The sequence below is a fragment of the Achroia grisella genome, unplaced genomic scaffold, assembly GCF_030625045.1.
Source record: "Achroia grisella isolate CSIRO2021 unplaced genomic scaffold, CSIRO_AGI_Agris_v1 utg778, whole genome shotgun sequence".
In the NCBI taxonomy this organism is placed as follows: Eukaryota; Metazoa; Arthropoda; class Insecta; order Lepidoptera; family Pyralidae; genus Achroia; species Achroia grisella.
This window is the reverse complement of record NW_026713018.1, coordinates 868,559-894,585: the sequence shown is the minus strand read 5'-3', so window position 1 is coordinate 894,585 and position 26,027 is coordinate 868,559. Positions and strand designations below refer to the sequence as shown.

Below are 26,027 nucleotides of genomic sequence, written 5' to 3'. Positions count from 1 at the left end.
AAATAATCTTCGACGGATTCGATTTAGATTTCGATTCGAAATAATTATACGGATAAATAATGACAACGTTTTATATTTATTTACAGTATTTCAACCGCCATGATCCCGGGTAAACTGTCAGTTTACCCTGATCATGGGGGTTGAAATAGTGCCGAAATATCGGGAACTCAGTAAATAAATATAAAACGTGGTAAGATCCCGTGATTTTTACTAATTATACGTATAAATAATTTAAAACAGTATATTTACATTGTGTATTTATATAGGTGTCTATGTCTAACATTAAATGATAATCACGTGCATGAACAACTATTGCCATGCACGCTCGTCATTCAAGTAATCGTTTAGTGAGTAATAGGCTTTGATACAACAAAAAAACTAAATTCAAACTTATTTATATATTTGATTCTTCAAAAGTAACTTTCCGTTATTTATTCGTATCCTTCCATTACAACGGAGATGTTTCAAAACATATTATCGTTTTACATTACGAAAATGTATTAGAAGATCACATCTTAAATGGCACTTTAATATTAAGAGCATAGAGTTTAAACTTCGAAGTGGGATGATCTCTGTAAATGTTTTGCGAACGACATATGGTAATAGTGTCTGAAATATGCAGTGCTCATCTTAGACGTAAAAGGATGGGCAATCTGGAACGTGTAGTGAATGAGGACAGACACGATGCATTTACTTTATATGTATATATATATACCAGCTGTGCCGGCGATTTCACCAGCATGAAATTTATACTATACTAGCTGACCCGGCAAACGTTATTTTGCCATATAAATTAAAATCGCTGTTAAAAAATAGGGGTTGATGCTACAAGGGTGAAAATTTAGGGTTGCATGTATTTTTAATGCCGAATCTTTTGTTTTTTAATAATAAAAATAAAATATGTCGAAAAAATAAAACATATATATTTAGGGGTGGATATCCCTTACCACTGCGATGATGATGATGATGATCCCTTACCACTTAGTGGTATGAAAAATAGATAATAGCCGATTCTCAGACCTACTGAATATGTATATAAAATTTCATAAAAATATATCGAGCCGTTTGGGAGGAGTATGGTAACTATCATTGTGACACGAGAATTTTATATATAACATGTTATTCTGATGTATAAGCTGTATTACTGTAAAGTTACATCAAAATCCGTTAAGTTTTTGCGTGAAAGAGTAAAAAACATCCATCCATACTCACAAACTTACGCATTTATAATATTAGTGTTATGAGTTATCATCTCTTGAGAATATGATAATTCATTTTCAACATAATTACATTAAGTTTAATTTATAAGTAGGTATATTCTAATTCAATTACACCCAAACAAACCTCTAATAACTGTACACATCGGTTAGAAACCTAATTAATGCGAGAATTAAATTATCTCAATTAATACACAATCCTTCTGGATTTACAATTTTATTACGCAGTTAAGGAAATAAAATTAATAATGTTTTGTTATTTGATCAAAATATTAATATATTTTATTGGATTAGATGTTATTTTGCAAAAATCCATGAAGAAATAGGTGCCGTGAGGTCAAAAAGCTGCTATTGAGGGTCAATTAAAACTACCATTCAACAGGGCTAATAGGATATTTATTAAAAAAAATACTATATTAAAACGAGAAACATCTTAATAGGGCCATTTACATTTACCTGTGGCGCCATCTAGTTTGCACGGAGAACTAATATAATATTTGTAACTATCTTAAACGATACATTTTATTAATTAGTGGTGTTGTATTATTTTGTTTAAATCCGCTACAATTAGCATGTGTGAGACCACAAATGTCCAGTGCGGAAACCTGACAACCGCTACTGGAAACGTTACGACTAGAGGATTTGATCCCGGGATCTCGGACGAAATTTCGGTACCGAAAATCTCGGGATTTTATGTAACAAATCCCGGGATTTTCGGTATTAACAAAAATTTTTACGATTTCATAACTTTAGTGTTTTTGCAGGAAACGAAAAGAATTTAATGTCAATTTAACGTTTATCGGCCATCTTGAATATTTTGTGCGGTAATGGTGTTGGCCATTTGGTGTGGTATTAAGTATGATTGTTCATCATCTACGCAAATACGAAAACTTTTTTAAAATTTTCTTTGTTCCTTATTTAAAAGTTAAAATTAAAAAAATGTATTACACATACAATCAGTTATTACGCATGCAATATTGTGCTAAGCTGTATAAGTATTAATTCCTTTGCCTATCTTTTACAAATAAATAAAAAGTAAAAATAAAAAATATATATTTATACGCCATATTGAATAATATCTAGTCAACAATATTGTGTTATATAAAAATAATAAATTTCTTCAATTTTAATTTAAGATGGACGATGAGCGGTTTGAATTGAAACCGTATCTCACCGTATCTGACCTTCGGAACAGTATAGATTCATCAGTAGAGACCACTAGCAACTCCCCAGCACCAGAAACAAAGTGTAGTACATTTGACGAAGGGTCTTGTGGTGAACCATTGCTGTCTCAACATTTGGTGATAGATTTCTCCCCAGTCAAGGAGTTAGATAATGATGTTGTACAAAAGAAATGTTGTGCATTTTGGAAATTCATCCAGAGTCATCCTGAACTGCAGAATTTGATAGAACCTCCAGTTAGTAACATACCATAAGAAATTTTCTCGACAGTTCATTTTATTTCATTTATTCTTCATTATATTTTATATCCAACGCCTTCTCCCGTTGGATGCGAGCAGCGCAGGACCGATCGTCGTGGAGATCTTTGGGGGGGGGGGTGGCCTTTGATCAGCAGTTTATATTCTAGCGTTCAATTTTTATATATACATGCATAAAGACACAGTGGTGAATATATGATTATTTTATATGTATTATGTTTGTGTTGTTTAATATATATGTATATATACTAATATACTAATAAATATATGTTTATGATACATATTATTATTATTATAACACTTTATTGCACCATAAAGGACATGAACAAAATTAAAAACAAAAAAAAAACTAAGTACAAAAGGCGGTCTTATCGCTAATGCTATCTCTTACAGACAACCTTTGGAAAGAGAGTATTTACAAAAAAAAATAGAGTAGGTGGCGCATTAGTAAAGCATATTGTTATTTAAATTTAAAATGTTCCTGCTACTGAGCTGCAAAGTCATATTTTGTTATCTAACATTATAGAAATATAACGGTCAACCACCGGACGAGCATCTTCTGCTTTACCGGGCACTCGTCCGATTGTGGTAGCACGGTAAAGGTGGAAAGTGTGTGGAATCTTCTAAAATAAGGTTATCCTCATCCTGACTTTATAGGTAGAGATGTGCTAACTCGTAATAAACCTGACTCGAGTTAACTCGAGTTGACTCGAGTTACCTGGAATAAAAAGTTTATTTTTTTATTGTTCGAACAATTCTAATGTTTTTGGACACAGCTAGCCTTGTAAGCTTCACCAAACCATAGGGGGCCAGTAGAAATGGCACTTTAAAGCCGCTGAAGGACTTATGGAACGCATAATCATTTTAATAATAACATAATCGGACGAATGTGCGAAAAAAATGATAACAACCTCAAATCAATATTGAAATATTTGGGACGAGTGAAAATTGTGTGATATGAAATGATCGGAAAATTTCATGTCATTATCGGTTCGATGACAGAATCATGCTCTCGATCTTTCACTTGATTCGTTCATTTACCAGTTGAATTCTTCCAACTTGAGTTTGCATAATTCTACTCGAGTTAACTCGAATTCAGCGCAACTCGAGTAAACTCGAGTTGACACATCTCTATTTATCCCATATCCAGGGTCAGTCAGCCCATTTTGGCGATTTCACCAATAATATTTTATGAGACATTTAAAAACAAAACAAATTATTCCAGAACACAAATGTATATCCCGATATATCTGTATCAAATGATATCACGTATCAAGATGAAAGAACAGGCACAATTAAGGAGCCCGAAGTGAAAGAGATGACTGCAGTTTCCATGCTGGAATTCGTAAGGGAAGGTTTGTTTTAAAAAATCTTAAGAGATTTTTTCCCCGAGATCCCTCTCGTTCGTTACATTGGAATTGTTAAGTTAAAAAAGATCAGACTCAACCTTTATGTGTTTTTATCTATGGTCTTGTCTCCGGGAAAATATAGATGTAAGCTTTATGGTTAATTGTCTTTAGTTAATGGATCTCTGTATTTGCTATAAAAGATTTAAATATCTGGGAATAAAGAAACAAATTATATTATATCAGGAACAAACAAGAAGGGAATCAAAGAAGTGCTCTAGCGGTCTAGCACACCGCTTTACGACCGGTCGTGGGTTCGATTCCCCGCACAGCACAAACATTTGTATTCATGAGTATGATTGTTTGTATCGGTCTGGGTGTTTTCTATGTATAATATGTATATATTTACAAAAAAATCTATATACATATATGTTTCAGTTATCTAGTACCCATAACACAAGCTTTAGCTAGCTTAACTTGGGTCTAGATGGCGCTGTGTGAAATGTCCTGAGATTATTATTATTACTATTATTCTCTCTATCGTCTCATTCTCTCAGCTTTTGCTGGTTTTCTGCACACTTACGGGCCGAAACCAAGTAAGTGCACTGTGTGTGTGTATGTTATGTTATTATTATTATTATAAGAACAGTGTTTTTATTGTGAACATTCACAAATATTACTAGGAATTCGTAGAGAAAAAAGGTTTATCATTTTGTAGACAATCTTAGAAGAATTTTTCTCTATCCCTCTCGTTTCTTAATCAATGCTTAACTCAACTTTGCTTTGTATTATTCCGCTACCATTACGGTGTGTGAGACCACAAATATTCATTGCGGATATCCGATCACCCCAACTAGAGGCGTTCTGAGCTACTCTTTGATGATCAAATTCCGACCGTTTTTAGGTCTACACTCATATTGCAACACGTGTTTCACCTCTGAACGAGGCATCAAAATTCAAAATTCAAAAATCATTTATTCATGTAGGATATTTAGGCCGCTTATGAACGTCAAATTTTTTCATTCTAATTTTAATTTTTTCCCTACCGTCCAGTTTGGTATATAGATCCAATTGAGAAGAACTGGCAAGAAACTCAATTGAAATACTTTTTTTAAAAGCCAGTTTATTTATATAGGTGTCTATGTCTACCATTAAATGAAAATTCAGTGCATGAACATCTATTGTCATGCACGCTCGTCATTCAAGTAATCGTTTAGTGAGTAATAGCACAGATAACATAATATTCTTTGCTCAATAAATATGATTTAACAGATGCTTTGAATTTATTTAAAGGTAATTCCAACATATCCTTTGGTATCTTATTGTAAATTTTTATACCTATTCCCATAAAAGACCTATTAACTTTTTTTAAACAATACTAGGGGACAGCAAGTTTGTCTTTAAATCTAGTATTAATATTATGAATATTGCTGTTTTTTGGAGTCACACATTGAAAAGAATTAGGATATAGCTTGGAAGCTAGGCTTCCAAGCTATATCCTAATATATATCCTATATCATAATCCTTGTTGACCGGTTCGGCGACCAAACTGCGACAAAATATGGTAGCAGAATTAAACGAAATAATTATATACTTCCAGCCTATTTCGGCCACGGCGACTGTCTTCGACTCCAGTTTTGTCGTTCATGTGCTCGCATGTCACTTATGTGGCCAATTTTATTTGTAAAAATCCTCGCTCATTGCGGGCATGAGGGCACACCGCTCACATAATTCTAGCTCCATTTTGGCGAATGTGCTCAAGATCAAGAACTGCACAACCTCATTCCTCCAGCACCGTTTCATCAACGTACAGCAAGACGTGGAGAGTGGCTCCACCCCTACACTATTGATATCCCCTGCTCGAACTAAGCGTTTTGCATCATCTTTCCTTATGCGAGCAGCTAAGGAGTGGAACTCTCTACCAGCATCTATTTTTCCTGCCTCTTACAACATTGGGTCTTTTAAGTCAAGAGTGAATAGGTATTATTTGAGCTTGCGTGTAACAGCTTAGACCACATCATCACTTAAGATCAGATGAGATTGCAGTCAAACGCGCTCAAATTTTAATATAAAAAAAAAGCTGATGCCGCAGGTGGTTGCTTTCACCGCGTTGCATCTGGCATCCAGCTCAAGAATCCGTCGGTTTTACGAAACAACACACAACGGAAACAAAATAATAAAAATCCATTGAGTAATGAAAAGAGTTTCCGAAAAGTAACTCCAAATTCTATAAAATTTATATATTTCTACCAAAGCAAATATATAATGCAGTATTTACCATACTTGCAATATTCCATAAAGGAATACTGATAATGTTGCGGGTAATGATACGATGTTGTTGGTCGAGACGATGTATATTACAGATGATGATAAACTGACAATATGTACATAGAAATAATGATCTTATATACTAAATAACAATAGGAAAATGTAAGGTGGGGTGACACAGTTTAGATACAGCAGTGCCTAGTAGACAATATTGAATTTGTCTGACTAGACATTATTAAATGCAATTATTATTTTATGTATCTAGGTGACTGTGTCCCATAAGTTGGCTCTAAATATAATGAAGAAACATCTATATAATTTACGAAGTTGTAGATAAGTGCGTTGAATTGACTACGTTGAAACTGTTTTGATAATTGAACCGGCAAAAGTTGTTTTACCATATAAATTAATATCGCTATTAAATACATAGTGATTGATATTAGAAAAACGGAAATTTAGGATTTTATATGAATGGCGACAGACCGCCAAACTCCTTTAATATTATTATTATTTTTATTATTTTTTTTAAGAGTTCATATTTATATGCCATGTTATTTGATATACTTGACTTCATTATTGGTTCATTGTCATTTAGATAATTTAAAAGTGCCAGTTGTTCAGTATGTTGCCAGTGAGTCGGAGTCTCTCTGAGTGATCGAATCAGAAATGAGATCCGCAGAAGAACCAGAGTGATCGACATAGCCCCAAGAATTGCGACACTAAAGTGGCAATGGGCAGGGCACGTAGCTCGTAGGACAGATGGCCGTTGGAGCAGTAAATTCTTTGAGTGGCGACCGCGGACCGGAAGATGCAGCTTGAGAAGGCCTCCAGCAAGGTGGACCGACGATCTGGTCAGGATCGCTGGAAGGCATTGCAGGACCGATAGTCGTGGAGATCTTTGGGAGAGGCCTTTGTTCAGCAGTGGACGTCTTCCGGGTTGCGATGATGAATGATGCAACAAACAACTGCACATTAATATATTATATTATTATAAACTACGTGTTTTCATCGTTTAGACACCCACACAGTACACCGATACATTACAGTATATATTTTTAATGCAGAATCATAACAAATATTTCATACAATATTAGTTATTTCAAACAAAACATTTTGCTCTGAGTATAAAAATACCATTTAAGGTTGACCACCTAACATATGAACTATCAAATTTTTGTATTCTTTGAACAGGTCTCATCGATCATCGGACGTTTGAAGCGAAACTGCCTCGGTTCTTCTGCTCATTAGGCTCTAGGGAATACCCTGATAATGTTTCATCTAACAACCCACGCGACGCAACTAATAAACATAAAATGAAAACATGTAAGATATCTCCTGTATACACAACAATATCTTTAGTTAAATCATTTATATTTATATTATTTTATTTTATTTCGCTACTATTCATATATTTGAGACCGCAAACATTCCTGCGGATACCTGACCACCGCTACTGGAAGGGTTACGACGACAAAATGCAAATCCATTAAGTAATGAGATGGATGAATGAAACTTCCGCAAAAAAACACCGAATTCTAAAAAAAATCGGCCTCGCTGGTCCAGCGGTTTAGCACATCGCTTTACTTCCAGTGGTCGGGGGTTCGATTCTTTGCACTATGCAAGTATTCGTATTTGTATTCATGAGTATAAATCTTTGTATCGGTCTGAGTGTTTGTTGTGTATATTATGCATGTATTTGCAAAAAAATGTTAACTAAATATTTACATCAGTTGTCTAGTACCCATAATACAAGCTATTCTTATCTGACTCTCCAGTGATGTAAAGATCAATAAAATTAAATTAATCTGAGACAAAGAGAAAAGTTCACCCGCTGTTACATTGGATTAAACTCGGCGAAAGATGGGCATGTATGTAAATACATTAGAGATACCAGGAGAGTATTGGTAATTTGGTATTAAAAGAAGCATTCCTGGTGTTCATGACCCTCAGGTCGAGCTTGCTTCTTTGCTTGCTTATTGGTTGCTTCTTTCAATTCTTCTTTTAATTCCTTAATAACTGATTGTAAAAATAATTTATCTCACAGATGTACTACTAGTGCCTTAAAGAATATATATATTACCAACAACCATTACATTTTGTTCATATAGCTTGTAACTGCACTGGCGTTTGTAAAAATTGCAAGAAAAGACCTTATAAAGCAACCGCGAACTCTCAGACAGAATTGCAAGTTTTATGTGAGAAAATGCGAGTGTGGGATCAGGAGCATCCTAAGTAAGTTCATTATCTGCAGATTTTGCTAAACTCCATATGGGGAGATAAAAACCATCGCTCCTAAGAATATCCTTCAATTCTTGTCCCTGACGGGTCTAGGTAGCGAACTCTGAGGAAGTGTGAGCACAATAGATCTATGTAGTCGTAGTGCTACAGGTGCTACAGGCACTTGACAATAACCTAAACAATACAAAAAAAAGTTAATTATTATTCCTATACTTTCTGTTAGTCCTGTGACTTAGTCAAATATTAACTGATTGCACATAGAATGAGTGCGTAGCGGTTTCTATCTTGACGCATGCCTCGTCTATTTATTTAAAACAACATTAATTTAAAAGAGCAACACGCAAGTTTCTTTCTCATCTTCTTATGAATTCAAGCCTGCGATCCGGATGAGTTGTAAAAATCATATATCTTTGATTTTACATCTCAATATTCAAAACTGCTTATATTAAGTTTAGAATAAAGATCATTTCTATTTGTATTAATATGATATCATTGTTTTACGATGCAGGTCACTGGAACCCCCTGGACATCCGCCATCTCTCAACCACTGCATAATGCAAAATCAAATCCTACTTTGATGATATTGATCTTCTTTACGATATTTACATAATTTTGCTAGTGGTAATTGATAGTATTTTGCTTTATCGATTTATAGTTATAATTATATTAAAGTCTATTTACATTTAATAGTTCTGGTTTTTTTGAGGAAGATGTTCGAATATATAAAATCTTATGCCCCTCTAAAGTTAGTTCTTTCCCAAATTCTAAACCTGTCGGCCGCAGATGGCCTTTTCAGCCCACTCATTGCTACAAACTAGAGATGTGTCAACTCGAGTTACTAACTCGAGTTGCGCATAATTCGAGTTAACTCGAGTTGAATTCTGCCAACTCAAGTTGGCAGTATTCAACTGGTAAATAAACGAATCAAGTGAAAGAGCGAGAACATGAGTGTCGTTGAACCGACAATGGCATGAAATTTTCCGATGATTTCATATCATACAATTTTCACTCGTCACAAATATTTCAGTATTGATTTGAGGTTGTTATCTTTTTTTTTCGCATATTCATCCGATTATGTTATCATTAAAATGACTATACGTTCTATAAGTCCTTCCGCTGCTTTAAAGTGTCAGTTCTACTCGCCCCCTATAGTTCGGTGAAGCTTTCAAGACTAGCTGCGCCCAAAAACATTAGATTTGTTCGAAATAATAAAAAAAAAAAAATATTTTTCAACTCGAGTTAAATCGAGTGACGTTTATTACAAGTTAGCACATGTCTACTACAAACAATCAATAAAGTGGAAATGTCAAAGTCAAATTTCTTTGATATGTTTCAATATTATTTTTAAAAGTACACATTTTGCTATACTTTTAATAAATTTAGAAACCCTTTTTGGAAAATATTGGATATGATAAAATTGCCAGTGTTGAAGCGAGATCCAAAAAAAGCAGAAGATCTTTGCAAGTAAGTATTTTTTAACTTGTGTTAAACAAACTTGCAAGCTACCTCAGTTGAGGGCTATTGGTAGAGTTATATGTTTTATTTATTTGTTAGATGTAGACCAGTCTGCAAGAGCCGCAGACGAGAATGGAAAGGTCGAATACAGAACACTTCCGCTGAGATCCTCCTCGAGAGGAAACCATTGCCAGAGTGCTTTAGAAGATGCCCAACGGTATTAAGATTATAAAGATAGTTGAAGTACAGTTAATATTTGCAATTTATTATAAACTGTGGTCCGGATGACTGCGAACAGGGATGAATGGAAGAGAAAAACATATTACGCCGACCCCAAATAAATGGGATAAGGATGAAGCAGATGATGATGTGGTCCCATATGATGGAAAATGGACTCTATCGGCTATACCTTACAGCTCCATGTATATCACAAAAACATTAGTGGAGCTGATGAAATCGTCGTGGTCTAATAGGTTTACTAACCTGAATTACGCCCAAGTGGTCGTAAGTTGAAATCTGACGGACACCAAAAAAACATTGTGTAAAATTATATTTCTGCTTGGCTCTCTGATAAGGGAGGTGAATGGGATTGTTAGGGAGGGAGGTGAATGTAGACTAATAAACTAATTGCTACCACTGTACCACGTCAAGTGGTGTGTGTGACCTCCGCGCTATCCCCTCTGGAAACTAACGTGATTTCCTGGTGAAATTTTCACGATAGGCTAACTCATGACCATCTTACCATCCTCTACGGAGTTATGGGTACTAGATAACTGTTATATACATGGGATTTTTCATTTATTTCTCCGTCCTTGTTTTGTTGTTTTTACATAGATATTTTTTTTTTAATTATTACCGCCATCTAAGCTAAGTAGAGCTTGTGTTATGGGTACTAGATTGACTAACTAATTGCTTCATAATTATCAGCCCACTACAGTCCACTGCTGGACATAGGCCTCTAAATATAATCGCTTACGTACATTTTTTTTGGAAATACATACATAATATACATAGAAAACACCCAGACCGATACAAACAATCAGGAATACAAATGTTTCTACTGTGCCACGAATCGAATCCGCAACCATCGATTGTACAACGGTGCCTAAACCGGTAACCAAGATCGTTAATAAAGTTATCCTTATTTCAGAAAATAGACCCAAGTCCGTTATCCGTAATTCAGAAAATATACCCAAGTCCGTTATCCTTAATTCAGAAAATATACCCAAATAGTCCGTGTCCTCTATTCGGCCGCCCTAGTTTTATCCTTAATTCAGAAAATATACCCAAGTCCGTTATCCTTATTTCAGAAAATATACCCAAACAGCCCGTGTCCTCTATTCGGCCGCTCTTGTCGAATGGTCGATGGTAGAAATACCACCACCCCGCACGTGGTTCGAGTTTGCCAAGCTCCCGTCGATAATATGGTTGACACACCATACTTGAAATATGCCAATATGGCGAAGAAACTTGGTAAGAACCGTCTAGAACATGTCAGGACAGGAATGAATTTGATCTAGAACATGTCATTTTCATTGTGTTCATTTTTAAATATTCTTTTTCTGTGACCGTCGTTATTTTTTTTATACTATGATAGTGGCAATCAAGCATACGGCCCATCTGATGGTAAACGTTTATTGTAGCCTATGACGCCTGAAACACCAGGTGTATAACGTGCGCGTTGCCGACCCTTAAGAAACCTTAATATACCCTTCTTGAAAACAAAACCACAACAATATACCGCTATTGTTGTGGTTTGTGTTGTAATAAGTTTCTTCTATTCTATTCTATATTCAAAATCAAATTAAAAAAATCATTTATTCATGTAGGACATTTTAGTTGCATATGAAATTTTCTATAAGTATTATAATTTTTTCCCTACCGTCCACTTCAGTATATAGATCCAATTGAGAAGAACTGGTAAGAAACTCCATTGAATTTCTATTCTGTTCTATATTAAAAATCAAATTAAAAGATCATTGATTCATGTAGGACATTTTAGTTGCATATGAACGTCAAATTTTTTATAAGTGTTATATTTTTTTCCCTACCGTCCAGTTTAGTACCTATATAGATCCAATCGAGAAGAACTGGTAAGAAACTCCATTGAATTACTTATTTTTCTTTTAACGCCAGATTATTTACAATATTTACTCATAGGTGTCTATGTTCTAACATTAAATGAAAATCCCGTGCATGAACAACTATTGCCATGCACGCTCGTCATTCAAGTAATCGTTTAGTGAGCAATAGGCTTTGCTCAGTAAATATGATTAGACAGATGTTTTGAATTTATTTAAGGGTCATCAACTCTCAATTGAATTTCTTTTTTTAAAGCAGTTTGTTTACATTTTATACTTATAAATAGGTGTCTATGTCTAATGTATAGGTACATATAAATAAAATTGAACTGTCTGTTTGTAATATTGAAATAACCGTTTTTTACTACAAGCATATGAATATATATACGGTGCATACACCAAAATAAGATTTTTTATAATTTTTGTCTGTCTGTCTCTCGGTCTGTTTGTTCCGGCTCTAATCTCTGAAATGGCTGGACCGATTTTAACGAAACTTTTTTTGGCAGGTAGCTGATGTAACAGGGAGTAACCTAGGCTACTTTTTTTTAGAAAAGAAATATTTTAGAAAAAAGTTTAAAAATAAATTCCACGCGGATGAAATCGCGGGAACAGCTAGTATTAAATGAAAAGACCGTGCATGAACAACTATTGTCATGCACGTTTATCATATTGTTCAAAATCTACCCTGTATCATCGTAAGCACAGATTATTATATTAGAGTCCGTTAGTTTGTGTTCCCGCGCAGTTCCTTCGCCCCTCCCTTACCTAGTACTGAACCGACTGTACGGCGGCCATGACGCGCGCGCGCATTGTGTTGTGAATTAAAATAAATTAGAACTGTGAAACCTACTGTGAAACTGGAAAGCTAGTGAAGATATCATCGAGACCCTGAAGCCCAAGAAATGCGCAGAACCATACAGGTACGTGACTGACGCTTCCACTCATTTTTCACTATATATATACAGAGAGTAAATTCCCTAACATTTTGGTAGCAGAGTAGTTTACCAAAAACATATACATCTCCGAACATGATCATATAGGAGCATGGGATGCTGTACGAGCTTGCTGCGCCTTCTGTACCTGCGGCCAGTGCTGCCCCTGCGGCATCAGTGAGTATGTACCGCACGACGCGGAGAGAGCGTCCCGACGGCGGACTGACATGCGCCACTTCGATGCTCGCGTCAAAACTGACTGTCACAAAATGAGGATTATGTATGACTAGTTGGTACCCGCGTCATCGTCCATGTGTTTTATTTTTAATAAAAATTTTCTGTAAAGTTATTTATTATTGAACTGAAAACCTGTTGAAGATCTGAAAAAAATAAAATCCCAGAACATCATCATCATCGCACTCCAGATCTCCACGACGATCGGTCCTGCGCTGATCGCATCCAATGCCTTCCAGCGATCTTGACCAGATCGTCGGTCCACCTTGCTGGAGGCCTTCCCACGCTGCGTCTTCCGATCCGTGGTCGCCACTCGAGGACTTTACTGCCCCAACGGCCATCTGTGCTACGATACTAGGTACTAATGGTATATTTAAATATATTCTGTAATAAAAATATGTTCATATATTTTTCGGACTACTCTAATGCTGTTGGCCGCAGCTGGCCTTTACAGCTTCACCGGACGATAGCGATCTACTGTATGAAGAGTCGTGACTCATTAAGAGAGAAATTCAAAGAGGCAAATATTCTCACCGTTGCTTCTCAATTTATATATTCAAATATCCTATATGTTCATAAAAATCTTGACTTATTTCCAAAAAACAGCATATTCATAATATTAATACTAGATTTAAAGACAAACTTGCTGTCCCCAAGTATCGTTTAGAAAAAGTCAATAGGTCTTTTATGGGAATAGGTATAAAATTTACAATAAGATACCAAAGGATATATTGGAATTACCCTTAAATAAATTCAAAACATCTGTTAAATCATATTTATTTAAAAAATCAGAACAATCTTTTGTAGTATAAATAGAAAGTATAAATAAATAAATAAAAACTCGTGTAAATATTCCAAAAGGATAACAACGTATAGAACCTATGTCGAGGCCATTTTGGTCGCAAACGCAGCTTTCAAAGCATCTGAAACACAGGTATACAATATATTAAATCTGTAAGAATCAGCCGTCTTTACACGGGGGTTACAGTGGTACAGCCGCACCCGGGCGCGGGTTCATAGGGGACGCCGAGTGCTAGAAATCAGGTTTTATTAACCTCTCAGACTCTATTTATGGTATGGGTTCCAGGGAGTCATTGCGAGAGTGTTTTAAGGAATCAAATATCCTCACCGTTGCTTCTCAATACATTTATGAAAATATCATCTATGCCAGAAGGAATATAGACAGTTTCAAAAGAGTTAGTGATTGCATTAATAAAATCTTACGTAACAATAACAAACTGATTTTACCTAAATGTCGTTTGGCTAAAGTTAGTAATTCGTTTTATGGAAATTGCGTAAGGTTTTACAATAAAATACCAGAGTCTGTTATAAATCTGCCAGAAAAAAGATTTAAATGTCAAATAAAACAGTTCCTTTGCAAAAAAGCTTACTATAAAATTGAAGAATTCGTTAACGATAATAATGTTTTTATAGAAAAACTTTAAATCTATAGCACTGACAATATTATCTAATTACATTAATAATGAGTGCGTAGCGACTTCTATGTTGATTATCGCATGCCTCTTACTTGTTATACTGTAATTATTTATATAAAAAAAAACATCTATTAAAAAGAGCAACACACAAGTTTCTTGCTCATTCTTCTTGTGATGAATCTGCATTCCGAATGAGTGGTAGAATCAAAATATGACTATTCAAAAGTGCTTGTAATGAGTTTATTTGAATAAAGATTATTTCTATTTCTATTTCTAAACTCAATCAATGTGAACGTGATTGCATCATTAAATTGACTTCGTTACGTAAAAGGGATCAAAAAATACTAAAAATAATAAAAATATAGGTACCAGTAATTATATAATAAATAATAATCATCAACATCTGCTTCTTCCTTATCGGTCTTTGTGGTCTAGTGGTTTAGCACACCGCTTTACGACCGATGGTCGCGGGTTAGATTCCACGCACGGTGCAGACATTTGTATTCATGAGTTGTTTGTATCGGTCTGGATGTTTTAAGTGTATATTATGTATGTATTTACAAAAAAATCTAAGTAATTATATCAGTTGTATAGTAGGAATGAGGATAATATTTTAGGAAAGGTGTTACATATGAATGTGGATGGTTATAAGGGCAGATGAAGGCCGAAAAAGAGATGGATGGACTGTGTGAAAGATGATATGGTAAGAAAGGGAGTAAATAACGCGATCACTGCGAACAGAGATGAATGGAAGAGAAAAACATATTACGCCAACCACAAATAAATGGGATAAGGAAGAAGCAGATGATGATGATGAATACAAGCTCTACTTATCGTGGGACTAGATGGCGTTGCGTTAATTGTTCAGGGTTATTATTATTATTGTTATTATTATTTTTTTTTTTTTACCAAAAATTCTCATCTCCCCTCTTAAGGAGAGGAGATGGCAACATACCCCTGGCAGAAGCACAGTCGGCCGGGGTTCAGGGCCCCAGGGACAGAAACCGGCGTACAATGCGGGCAGAATCTAACAGCACCGCTTTCTGCATCTTTCCCGGGAGTGAACCGCCCCGGAATCCCAACCGTCTGAGATGTTGTTCCAGACTGGTTGGGATAAGACCGTTCACCGACATAACGATTGGAATGATTTCGGTGGACATCACCCCCCACATTTCGGTCACCTCGTGAGCCAGGTCGAGATACTTTCTCTTTTTCTCAGTTTCGGCTTTCACGAGGTTCTCGTCATGCGGTATGGTGATGTCCACCAAAAACACCCTCGAAAGTGCCCGATCCATCACCACGATATCAGGTTTGTTCGCAAGAACGGTCCTGTCCGTGATGATGGATCGGTCCCAGTAGAGCTTGACGCTGCCGCTTTCGAGGACCGGCCGGGGCTCGTACTTATAGTACGGCAACCTCTCATTCGCGAGGCCGTACTTCAGAGCTAGTTCTTGATGGAGTATTTTGGCTACCTGGTTGTGTCTGTGCAAGTACTCAGTGTTGGCAAGAGCTGAACAGCTTATTATTATTATTATTATTATTATTATTAGTTTTATCCAAAAATTCTCATCTCCCCTCTTAAGGAGAGGAGATGGCAACATACCCCCGGTAGAAGCACAGTCGGCCGGGGTTCAGATACAATGCGGGCAGAATCTAACAGCACCGCTTTCTGCATCTTTCCAGCCGCCTTCCCAACCGTCTGAGATGTTGCTCCAGACTGGTTGGGATAAGACCGTTCACCGACCGTTCAACGATTGGAATGATTTCGGTGGACATCACCCCCCACATTTCGGTCACCTCGTGAGCCAGGTCGAGATATTTTCTCTTTTTCTCAGTTTCGGCTTTCACGAGGTTCTCGTCATGCGGTATGGTGATGTCCACCAAAAACTTTCCATCACCACGATATCAGGCTTGTTTGCAAGAACGGTCCTGTCCGTGATGATGGATTCATTCATCTCTGTTCGCAGTCATCTCGTTATTTACTTCCTTTCTTACCATATCATCTTACACACAGTCCATACATCACTTTTTCGGTCTTCCTCTGCCCTTATAACCATCCACATTTATACATATATAACACCTTCCTTCACGATTATTTAAAAGAGCAACACACAAGTTTCTTGCTCATTCTTCTTGTGATGAGACAGCTTTTCGAATGAGCGGTAGATTAAAAAAAATGTTATGACTATACAAAAGTGCTTCAATTAAGTTTATTTGAATAAAAGATTTTCTATTCCTTAAAATATTAAATTAAATTATCTTCATTATATATCATTTTTCTATCGTTGTCGTCGATCTCTTATTGTATTATTTTACTGATAAAGGCTATAACAGAATAGCAGAGAGGGTGGACTCACTGCCCTCACTTAGTTATAGATCGTTTTGTCTCCTTCATTAGTTTTAAATTATATTATTGTACTAGCTTTTGCACGCGGCTTCGCTCGCGTTAATTTATACCCTTAGGAGTGGAATTTATCAAAATCCTTTCTTAGAGGATGCCTACGTCATAGTAGCTTTATGCATGCAAAGTCTCAGCTCAATCGGTTTAAAATTGACAAAGTTTCATACAATCTTTCATCCCCTATTTTATATTTATCCCCTTGGGGGTAGAATTAATCAAAATCCTTTCTTAGCGGATGCCGACGTCATAACATCTACCTGCATGCCAAATTTCAGCCCGATCCGTCCAGTGGTTTGGGTTGTGCGTTGATAGATCACTATGTCAGTCACCTTTGAGTTACGAGTATATATATTTAGTTTGACAACAATTTTATTAGTTTTTGTTTGAGGCAAATAAAGATTATTATTATTATTAAATAATAATATAATAAAGGTTAAAATATTGATGTTGATTTTCGTTTTTTTGCTACACATGCCTACTCCTCGATGCTGAATATGCTTGAAACTACTCTGCTAAGGATTATAAGGTAAGTATGTCAAAATTGTACCTTTCTTCGTCAATGTATGTAATGTATGTATGGCAGGAAATTCACTGTCACCAGATGCCTCATTATCTTCTATTTCCACTGATGTTTCTTGAGAGGTATACTCTTGTTTAGTCTGAAACAATATAAATACATTTTATCTACCATATAGTGATATACACTAGTAATCGCCCAGTGGTCGAAATTCGACCTTAATCTAAATATATATACAATATACCTAGTGTTAAGTTATAGTGATAAATATCCCAATTATATATATATATATATAATAACATCTGATAATGGAACGTCCTTTGTGGGAGCGCATCGCCAATTAGCCGAGTTCCATAACCAGTCCGTACAAGACTTCGCTACTGCAAATGACTGTGAATGGAAATTCATACCACCTGCATCGCCGTTTATGGGAGGCTGCTGTGAGCGTTCAGTACGCACTGTCAAAACCGCTCTCCTAATAACTTTAAAGGAGAGAGCACCGAAAGAGAAAGTTCTTTTTACTTTCTTGTTAGAAGCGGAGGGTTTAATCAATTCCAGACCTTTAACATACGTCACAAAACAATGTCAGAGCCTTACGCCGTTCCATCTTTTAATCGGTACTTCATCCAATCAACAATTACCCTTGAGGCTGGACGATGGACTATTTTCATTAAGCTTGGCTTATAGAAATAGAAATAATCTTTATTCAAATAAACTCATTACAAGCACTTTTGAATAGTCATATTTTGATTCTACCACTCATTCGGAATGCAGATTCATCACAAGAAGAACGAGCAAGAAACTTGTGTGTTGCTCTTTTTAGTAGATATTTTTTTTTATATAAATAATTACAGTATAACAAGTAAGAGGTATGCGATAATCAACATAGAAATCGCTACGCACTCATTATTAGTGTAATTAGATAATATTGTCAGTGATTCTATGGATTTAAAGTTTTTCTATAAAACATTATTAACGTTAAGGAATTCATCAATTTTATAGTAACCTTTTTAGCAAAGGTACTGTTTTATTTGACATTTAAATCTTTTTTCTGGCAGATTTATAACAGGCTCTGGTATTCTTGTAAAACCTTACGCAATTTCCATAAAACGAATTACTAACTTTAGCCAAACGACATTTAGGTAAAATCAGTTTGTTATTGTTACGTAAGCTTTTATTGGTGCAATCACTAACTCTTTTGAAACTGTCTATATTTTTCCTGGTATAAATGATATTTTCATAAATGTATTGAGAAGCGATAATAGAGTATTTACCGGCTTTAAAACCTAGGAAACAGCAATGAGGCGTGTTCAAGAATTTTAAAGTTGACATCGTCTTACTAGTCGATCCTGATTTACCACGAGGATTATGACCTATGGGAAGAGAAACCAAAGTCTTCCCAGGCAAAGATGGAGTCGTGCGAGTAGCAGATGTGGCCACTAAAGGGGGCACGCTGAGGAGATCCGTGCGCAAATTGGTCCTATTGTACGAAGACACAATTGTGTAGCAAAGTGCTACGCGGGTGGAACGATGTTGTGAACTATTTTTATACCTTTTTTATTATCTATGTTTTTTATATGACATAAGTCATTAATACACAATTATTTTACGACTATACCGGTGCCGATTTCTTTGCTCGTCATCTTGGTCTCTATCCTTCACACATGGGTTGATTGATCTCAGCGTTACCAACCTTATGTTGGATGTGATAGGTTTTTAAATATTTTAGATACTTTTTTAAGTTCTAAATATCGTTTCAGTGGGGATTGGGGTCCCTTGTATCCTTGGGGCCCTGGGCTTCTCCAACCCATCCATTCATCTCCATCCACACCGGCAAATATACGCTTTTATAATATTAGTAAGTGTACGTTACATGAAAACCGGCGGATTCTTGAGCTGGATGCCAGACGTGACGAGCTGAAAGTCCAACCTGCGATTATCAGCTACTATAATTACGTGAATGGTGTGCTCTCATATCCGCAATGTGCGAGGATTTTTATATATTATTTTATTTTTACATAAAATGAAATGAAATGAAATGATATTTATTCAGTAGAAGAAAAAACTAAAACACACATTAAACAAACAAAAAAACAAACAGTGCGACAATTACAAAAAAAAATACACAAATTACGTGTGTGCGCGTGCATGTGTATGTTTGTCGAAGCATCTACTGAATAGGTCCGTGCTCAGCAAAATGCTGCAGCGGCTGGAGCGCTGCAACGCTGTTTTTCAGCACAAGACCTGCTGCTATGCATGCTAGCACATCGATGGCAAAACCAGAGTTGAAGACCGTCACCGTGTCAGGAATCGGCCGGGATTACATCATCAATATTACGTTAGTGTCAGAAATCGGCCGGGATTACATCATCAATATTACGTTATACATTTAGGAACATTATAGCCAAAATAAACTGTTATAAGTACATTTAAATAAGATAGAAATCGTATTACTGTCTGTACAGTTGTCCGCTCCAAGTGTGTCTGTTGAGCGAGATCCCATAAACGTAAACATCTCCTTTGGACTTCCTCGTTGTCTTCAGCCTTTGGAGTGAAGTCTAGTACCAGGTGTTGAGCTTTGAGAGATTCTCCGGTAGACCTGCCAGCGTCTACCACTGGTACTATCTGTTTTATAATTTAGATATAATAAAGATTATATGATGATGAAAGATTATAGTATTACTGTATGTAGATATAAAATTCTCGCGTCAAAATTATGAAACTCTGAAACAGCTTGACAGATTCTTATGAATTTTGTTATTCAGTAGGTTTGAGAATAGAACGAAAGTACTTCATGCACTTAAGTGATAAGGATAGTCCATAACATATTTTGAAATGGAAATTTCATACTATAACCCCTATTATTTTTGTACCTTAATGTTACCTTAAATGCTTCTATTGAAGCCTGTTCACCAGATGCCGCAGATATGGGCATCATTTCCCAACATTGACAGCACAGCACAGACAGAGCAAACGTCAGACAGTCAGAGACCGCCTGCGCGTATCGCCACAGAGTAATAAACCTACAAAACAAAGCAAAGGTTCACAAATTCAAGAAAAGTAGTCTGTATCTGTACTAAGATTATAAAGCTGAACAGTTTGTTTGTTTGAACGCGCTAATCTCCGGAACGGAGAAAGCTTTAAGCTACTAAGTTACGCTACGACCAATAGGAGCTGAGCTGCAATGAATAATACTGCAAAAGATGGAGAAATGAAACGCAGAGGAAGTTGCGCAAGTCAGCTAGTTTTATTGTTTATGTTACTTATTTTGATTCTTTTGTTATTTCAAAGAAATAAATTTTTGATATTTTTTTTTAATGCGCTACATATTAATTTATTTTATGTATAAAAATATTATTAGAGAGATGTGAAAATACTATCACGACGTTTTTATTTAGCTCCACCAATTAAACTTGTAATTTTTTACATAGTTCTTGGTCCTTCGAGCCGGATAATTTGTTCACAATAAGTAAGCTACATTTTCTCGAATTATGTGTTAGTTTGCGGAAGTTAATTTCATTACTTGATGAATTTATATTGTTTTGTTTAACTACTTCACTATTAGCACGTGTGAGACACTCCATTAGCACGTGTGAAACACTATTTGTGTCTCACACGTGCCAATGGTAGAGGAGTTAAACAGTGTGGAAACCTGACCAACGCGACTGGAAGCTTTTCTTCCCCACTACTGATCAAACTCCAACCGTTATCGGATCTACACCCATATGACATTGAGCGCCGCGCTGGTCTAGCAGTTTAGCACACCGCTTTACTTCCGATGGTCGCGGGTTCGATGATTTATGAAGACTTCGGTGGTCTAGCGGTTAAGTGTTATGATGGGTTTTTGTATATACAATAATAAAGAGTTTTATTATATCTTTATATATGTTTTAATGATTGTAAAGAAAATACAATGTAGAGCTTACAAATATTCGTGGCGTCACGCGCCATTGACCAAGGCAGAGAGAGGCACAGATCACTCAAAACATAATGCTATAGTTCTAGCACAGATAATACTCTAACATGACAGTTCCTAACATTAAACATACCGCTTTACTTCCGATGGTCGCGGGTTCGATTCCTCGCACGGTGCAAACATTTGTATTCATGAGTATGATTGTTTGTATCGGTTTGGGTTATGTATGTATTTACAAAAAAATATCCACATATTTATATAAGTTGTCTAGTACTCATAACACAAAATTCAAAAATTCAAAATATCTTTATTGATGTAGGTCTATTACAGACTCTTATGATATGTCAAATCTACCGTCAGTTCGGAATGATTTCAAGATGAGAAGTACTGATAAGAAACTCAGTTCATATTCTTTTCAAGCTCTACTTACCATGGGACTAGATGGCGCTGTGTAAATTGTCCAGGGTTATTTATTTATTATTTTACATTGCGACACGTGTTTCCCTCTAAACGAGGCATTATCAGGCAATAAATAGAGCTCGGATATAGCTTGTAACAGATGTCTTTACGCCAAAAAAGCAGCTTGCTTTTTAAGTTCTTTTTTAAGATTAGTTATTCTCATAACTTTTTATTACCCTTTAATTTTAGGTCATTCAAGTATAGCAAGAAAAAGTACTTACACCCGGCATATAATAAAGTCCTGACTAATATTATAAAAGCAAAAGTGAGTTTAGTACGCTTTCATGCTTTAACGGCTTAACCAATCATGAAATTTGACATCTAAGTAGAATTAAAAATAGGTTATTACATATATCTAAATCATCGTTACATGGTATAAAATAAAGTCGCTGTCGCTGTCTGTCCCTATGTATGCTTAAATCATTAAAACTGCGCGACGTATTTTGAAGCGGCTTCTTTTAATAGATAGAGTGATTCAAGAGGAAGGTTTATATATATAATACATGTAGACCCGTGCGAAGGCGAGTAGCTAGTAATATTATAAAAGCGAAAGTCTGTGAGCATGCACGTTTGTTAGTCTTTCACGCAAAAGCTGCTGAACGGATTTTGATAAAACTTTACAGTAATATAGGTTACAATAATAAGACATCAGAATAAGACAAGCTATATTTTTATTGAAATTTAACCCGGGGATAACCGCAGGCACAACTAGTATTACTATAGATAATTCTCTAAAATTATAATCTTGGTAATATTATAGGCACATATACAGGCCTTAGTCCCGGGAAGAAGTTAAGTAAATCATAAGAGATGCTGTTCCTATGATATTCAATAATAACCCCTGGACATTTAACACAGCGCCATCTAGTTCCACGGTAAGCAGAGCATGTGTTATGGATATTAGACAACTGATATAAATACTTAGATATAGTCCATTTTTTGTAAATACAAACAATGAAGCTCATTAATACAAATGTTACCATGAGAGGAATCGAAACTGCTTTTTACAAAATAAAAACAGGGGAGACCGAGACTACACAAAAGACTTTTACAAAACTGCTTGCAAAGAAAAATAGGCGAGAAGAGGTACCTACGCAGTTTACTTTTACAAAACTACTTGCAAATAAAAATAGGTTAGTCAGAGGTGCCTATGCAGATGACTTTTACAAAACTACTTGCAAATAAAAATGTGAGATAGAGGTACCTATATAGTCAGAGGTACCTACGCAGGCGACTTTTACAAAACTACTTGCAAATAAAAATATGTAGGTTAGTCAGAGGTGCCTACGCAGCTGACTTTTACAATACTACTTACAAATAAAAATGTGAGATAGATGTACCTATATAGTCAGAGGTACCTACGCAGGTGACTTTTACAAAACTACTTGCAAATAAAAAGATGTAGGTTAGTCAGAGGTGCCTACGCAGATGACTTTTACAAAACTACTTGCAAATAAAAATATGTAGGTTAGTCAGAGGTGCCTACGCAGCTGACTTTTACAATACTACTTACAAATAAAAATGTGAGATAGATGTACCTATATAGTCAGAGGTACCTACGCAGGTGACTTTTACAAAACTACTTGCAAATAAAAATATGTAGGTTAGTCAGAGGTGCCTACGCAGATGACTTTTACAAAACTACTTGCAAATAAAAATATGTAGGTTAGTCAGAGGTGCCTATGCAGATGACTTTTACAAAACTACTTGCAAATAAAAATATGTAGGTTAGTCAGAGGTGCCTACGCAGATGACTTTTACAAAACTACTTGCAAATAAAAATATGTAGGTTAGTCAGAGGTGCCTACGCAGATGACTTTTACAAAACTACTTGCAAATAAAAATAGGTGAGTCAGAAGTACCTACGCAGATGACTTGTACAAACTCAATCTTAGTCTATTCACATAAAATGAGCAGTGTTATTGATAAGACGATAAGAACTGATAACAAACCTTTTGATAATAGGATGCACCGCGTAGCAACTAATGTTGAACATTAAAACTATCTGAATTTCTCATAACTCATATCAAATAACACTTCAGAATAATTTCTTAGTAAATATAAGACTTCCAGCTGACGGATAGTTAAAAAAATATTACGTTTTTTTTCTTTTGTTATGGCTTGGCACTTGGTGCATTTGCCAACATTAGATAGTCCAGTAAAATTTTTAATTAAACATGTTGTGACCAGTTTTGGTGGAATATATAAAAGTAAATCCGCAAATATGTGAATAATAATGGTCAGAAAGAAATTTTTCTTTAACGGAAAAAGGAGGAAAGAATAAAAAAATGTGTTGAAAAATGCCTTTTTTTAAAATAACTCGATAACGGTAAGAAATATATCTTATATATAAAATCCTCGTGTCACAATGTTACCATATTCCTCCCAAACGGCTTGATGGATTTTTATGAAATTTTATATGCATATTCAGTAGGACGGACTGACAAGTAAGATAAGATGGACTGACAGTATAAGAACGGCTACACAGCAGTCCATGGTACAATGTTCTCGTGCAGCCAAAAACCGTACCAGGTGGAGACAAATTTTTATGATACCATATCACAAAATATACCATCATGAAAGCATATTCCAAGAGTGAACGACTGAAGAAGAAAGATTCAGGCTGAGAATCGGCTACAATCTATTTTTCATACCCCTAAGTGATAAGGGTTATCCACCTCAAACATTTTTTTTTTGTGCAATTTTTTTTGTTTATATTTTTTTATTATGTGTCATTAAAAAATACATACAAACCTAAATTTTCACCCTTCTATCACCAACCCCTATTTTTTATAGCGTTATTAATTTATATGGCCAAACAACGTTACAGCTAGTATATATATTTTTTCATTTAATATCAGATATATATATAAGTATACCTACAATTGATATAAACTTTAATATCTCAATATATATATAACGTAAAAAATACAACTGCTAAAATGTCTTACATGAATAAATTATTTTTCATTTTGATTTAACATATCCTTACTAACATTCAAAATGTGAAAGTAGGTATGTTTGTTAGGCTTTCACGCAAAAACTACTAAACCGATCATCGTTAAATTTTGTACACATGTTCTTGGAGCTATTAGAATGAACATAGGATATATTTTTATTTAAAAAAAAACAATTTTAAATAAAAATAAAATATCAACGTTTTGCTACTTCAACGGCATCTAGTAGCCAATAATGAGTTATAGAAGTTATTCAATGGATTCAATGCGAGCTAAGCCGTGGGTAAAAGCTAGTATATTATAAACGCGAAAGTTTGTAAGTATGTAGTGAAGTTATGCGAGCGAAGCCGCGGCTAAAAGCTAGAAATAAGGTTGTCCTTATATGTCACGCACATTATTTTATCTAATGCATATTTACCATTCAATAAAATCTGTTATAAGGCATAAAATACAGTAGGAAAGTACATTAACTGCGATAAATCAGTAAGTTCACCATACACACGGATAATGGAGATCTCACATGATTTATATGCTAACGCCCTACACATATATCTTACTGCTTAAAGAACCAGTTTTATTTCGTTTTAATGTCCAATAAATTTCACCTCGTGACATTGAATAACTTCCAAAACGCGTGAAAATACAGAACCCATTGAGGTATTAGTGTATTAGAGAATAGAGCACGGAACAAATACCGTAGCTACACTTATGGCAGCATACAGAATCTTGAAACAGAAACAACAGAGACACGTGTACAAAACTTGAAGAGTTCGGTGGTTTAGCAGATAAGTGTTATGATGGGTTTTTGTATATACAATAATAAAGAGTTTTATTATATCTTTATATATGTTTTAATGATTGTAAAGAAAATACAATGTAGAGCTTGCAAATATTCGTGGCGTCACGCACCATTGACCAAGGCAGAGAGAGGCACAGATCACTCAAAACATAATGCTGTAGTTCTAGCACAGATAATACTCTAACATGACAGTTCCTAGCATTAAACACACCGCTTTGCTTCCGATGGTGGAGGGTTTGATTCCTCGCACGGTGCAAACATTTGTATTCATAATTATGACTGTTTGTATCGGTCTTGGTGTTTTCTATACATATTATGTATGTATTTACAAA

The 26,027-nt window shown here is 35.4% G+C and overlaps 3 protein-coding genes across 3 annotated transcripts; 2 read left to right on the top strand and 1 right to left on the bottom strand.

Moving 5' to 3' along the window:
- The first annotated feature begins 2,302 nt into the window (after positions 1-2,302).
- On the top strand, positions 2,303-9,149 carry LOC131850652 (uncharacterized). Its single transcript, XM_059200953.1, has 5 exons — positions 2,303-2,635; positions 3,882-4,011; positions 7,462-7,593; positions 8,379-8,502; positions 9,017-9,149. Exons 1-5 carry the CDS (start codon positions 2,354-2,356, stop codon positions 9,084-9,086), a joined length of 738 nt encoding a protein of 245 aa, XP_059056936.1. The 5' UTR covers positions 2,303-2,353; the 3' UTR covers positions 9,087-9,149.
- A 722-nt stretch (positions 9,150-9,871) lies between these two features.
- LOC131850626 (uncharacterized) lies at positions 9,872-13,284 on the top strand. The gene is made up of 4 exons (XM_059200921.1): positions 9,872-9,972; positions 10,063-10,180; positions 11,274-11,436; positions 13,085-13,284. Exons 1-4 carry the CDS (start codon positions 9,917-9,919, stop codon positions 13,264-13,266), a joined length of 519 nt encoding a protein of 172 aa, XP_059056904.1. The 5' UTR covers positions 9,872-9,916; the 3' UTR covers positions 13,267-13,284.
- Positions 13,285-19,433: 6,149 nt separating this feature from the next.
- LOC131850646 (uncharacterized) lies at positions 19,434-24,007 on the bottom strand. Its single transcript, XM_059200947.1, has 4 exons — positions 23,892-24,007; positions 20,449-20,587; positions 20,019-20,189; positions 19,434-19,481 (listed from the first exon to the last, which is right to left on the bottom strand). Exons 1-4 carry the CDS (start codon positions 23,933-23,935, stop codon positions 19,434-19,436), a joined length of 402 nt encoding a protein of 133 aa, XP_059056930.1. The 5' UTR covers positions 23,936-24,007.
- Between the last annotated feature and the right edge of the window lie 2,020 nt (positions 24,008-26,027).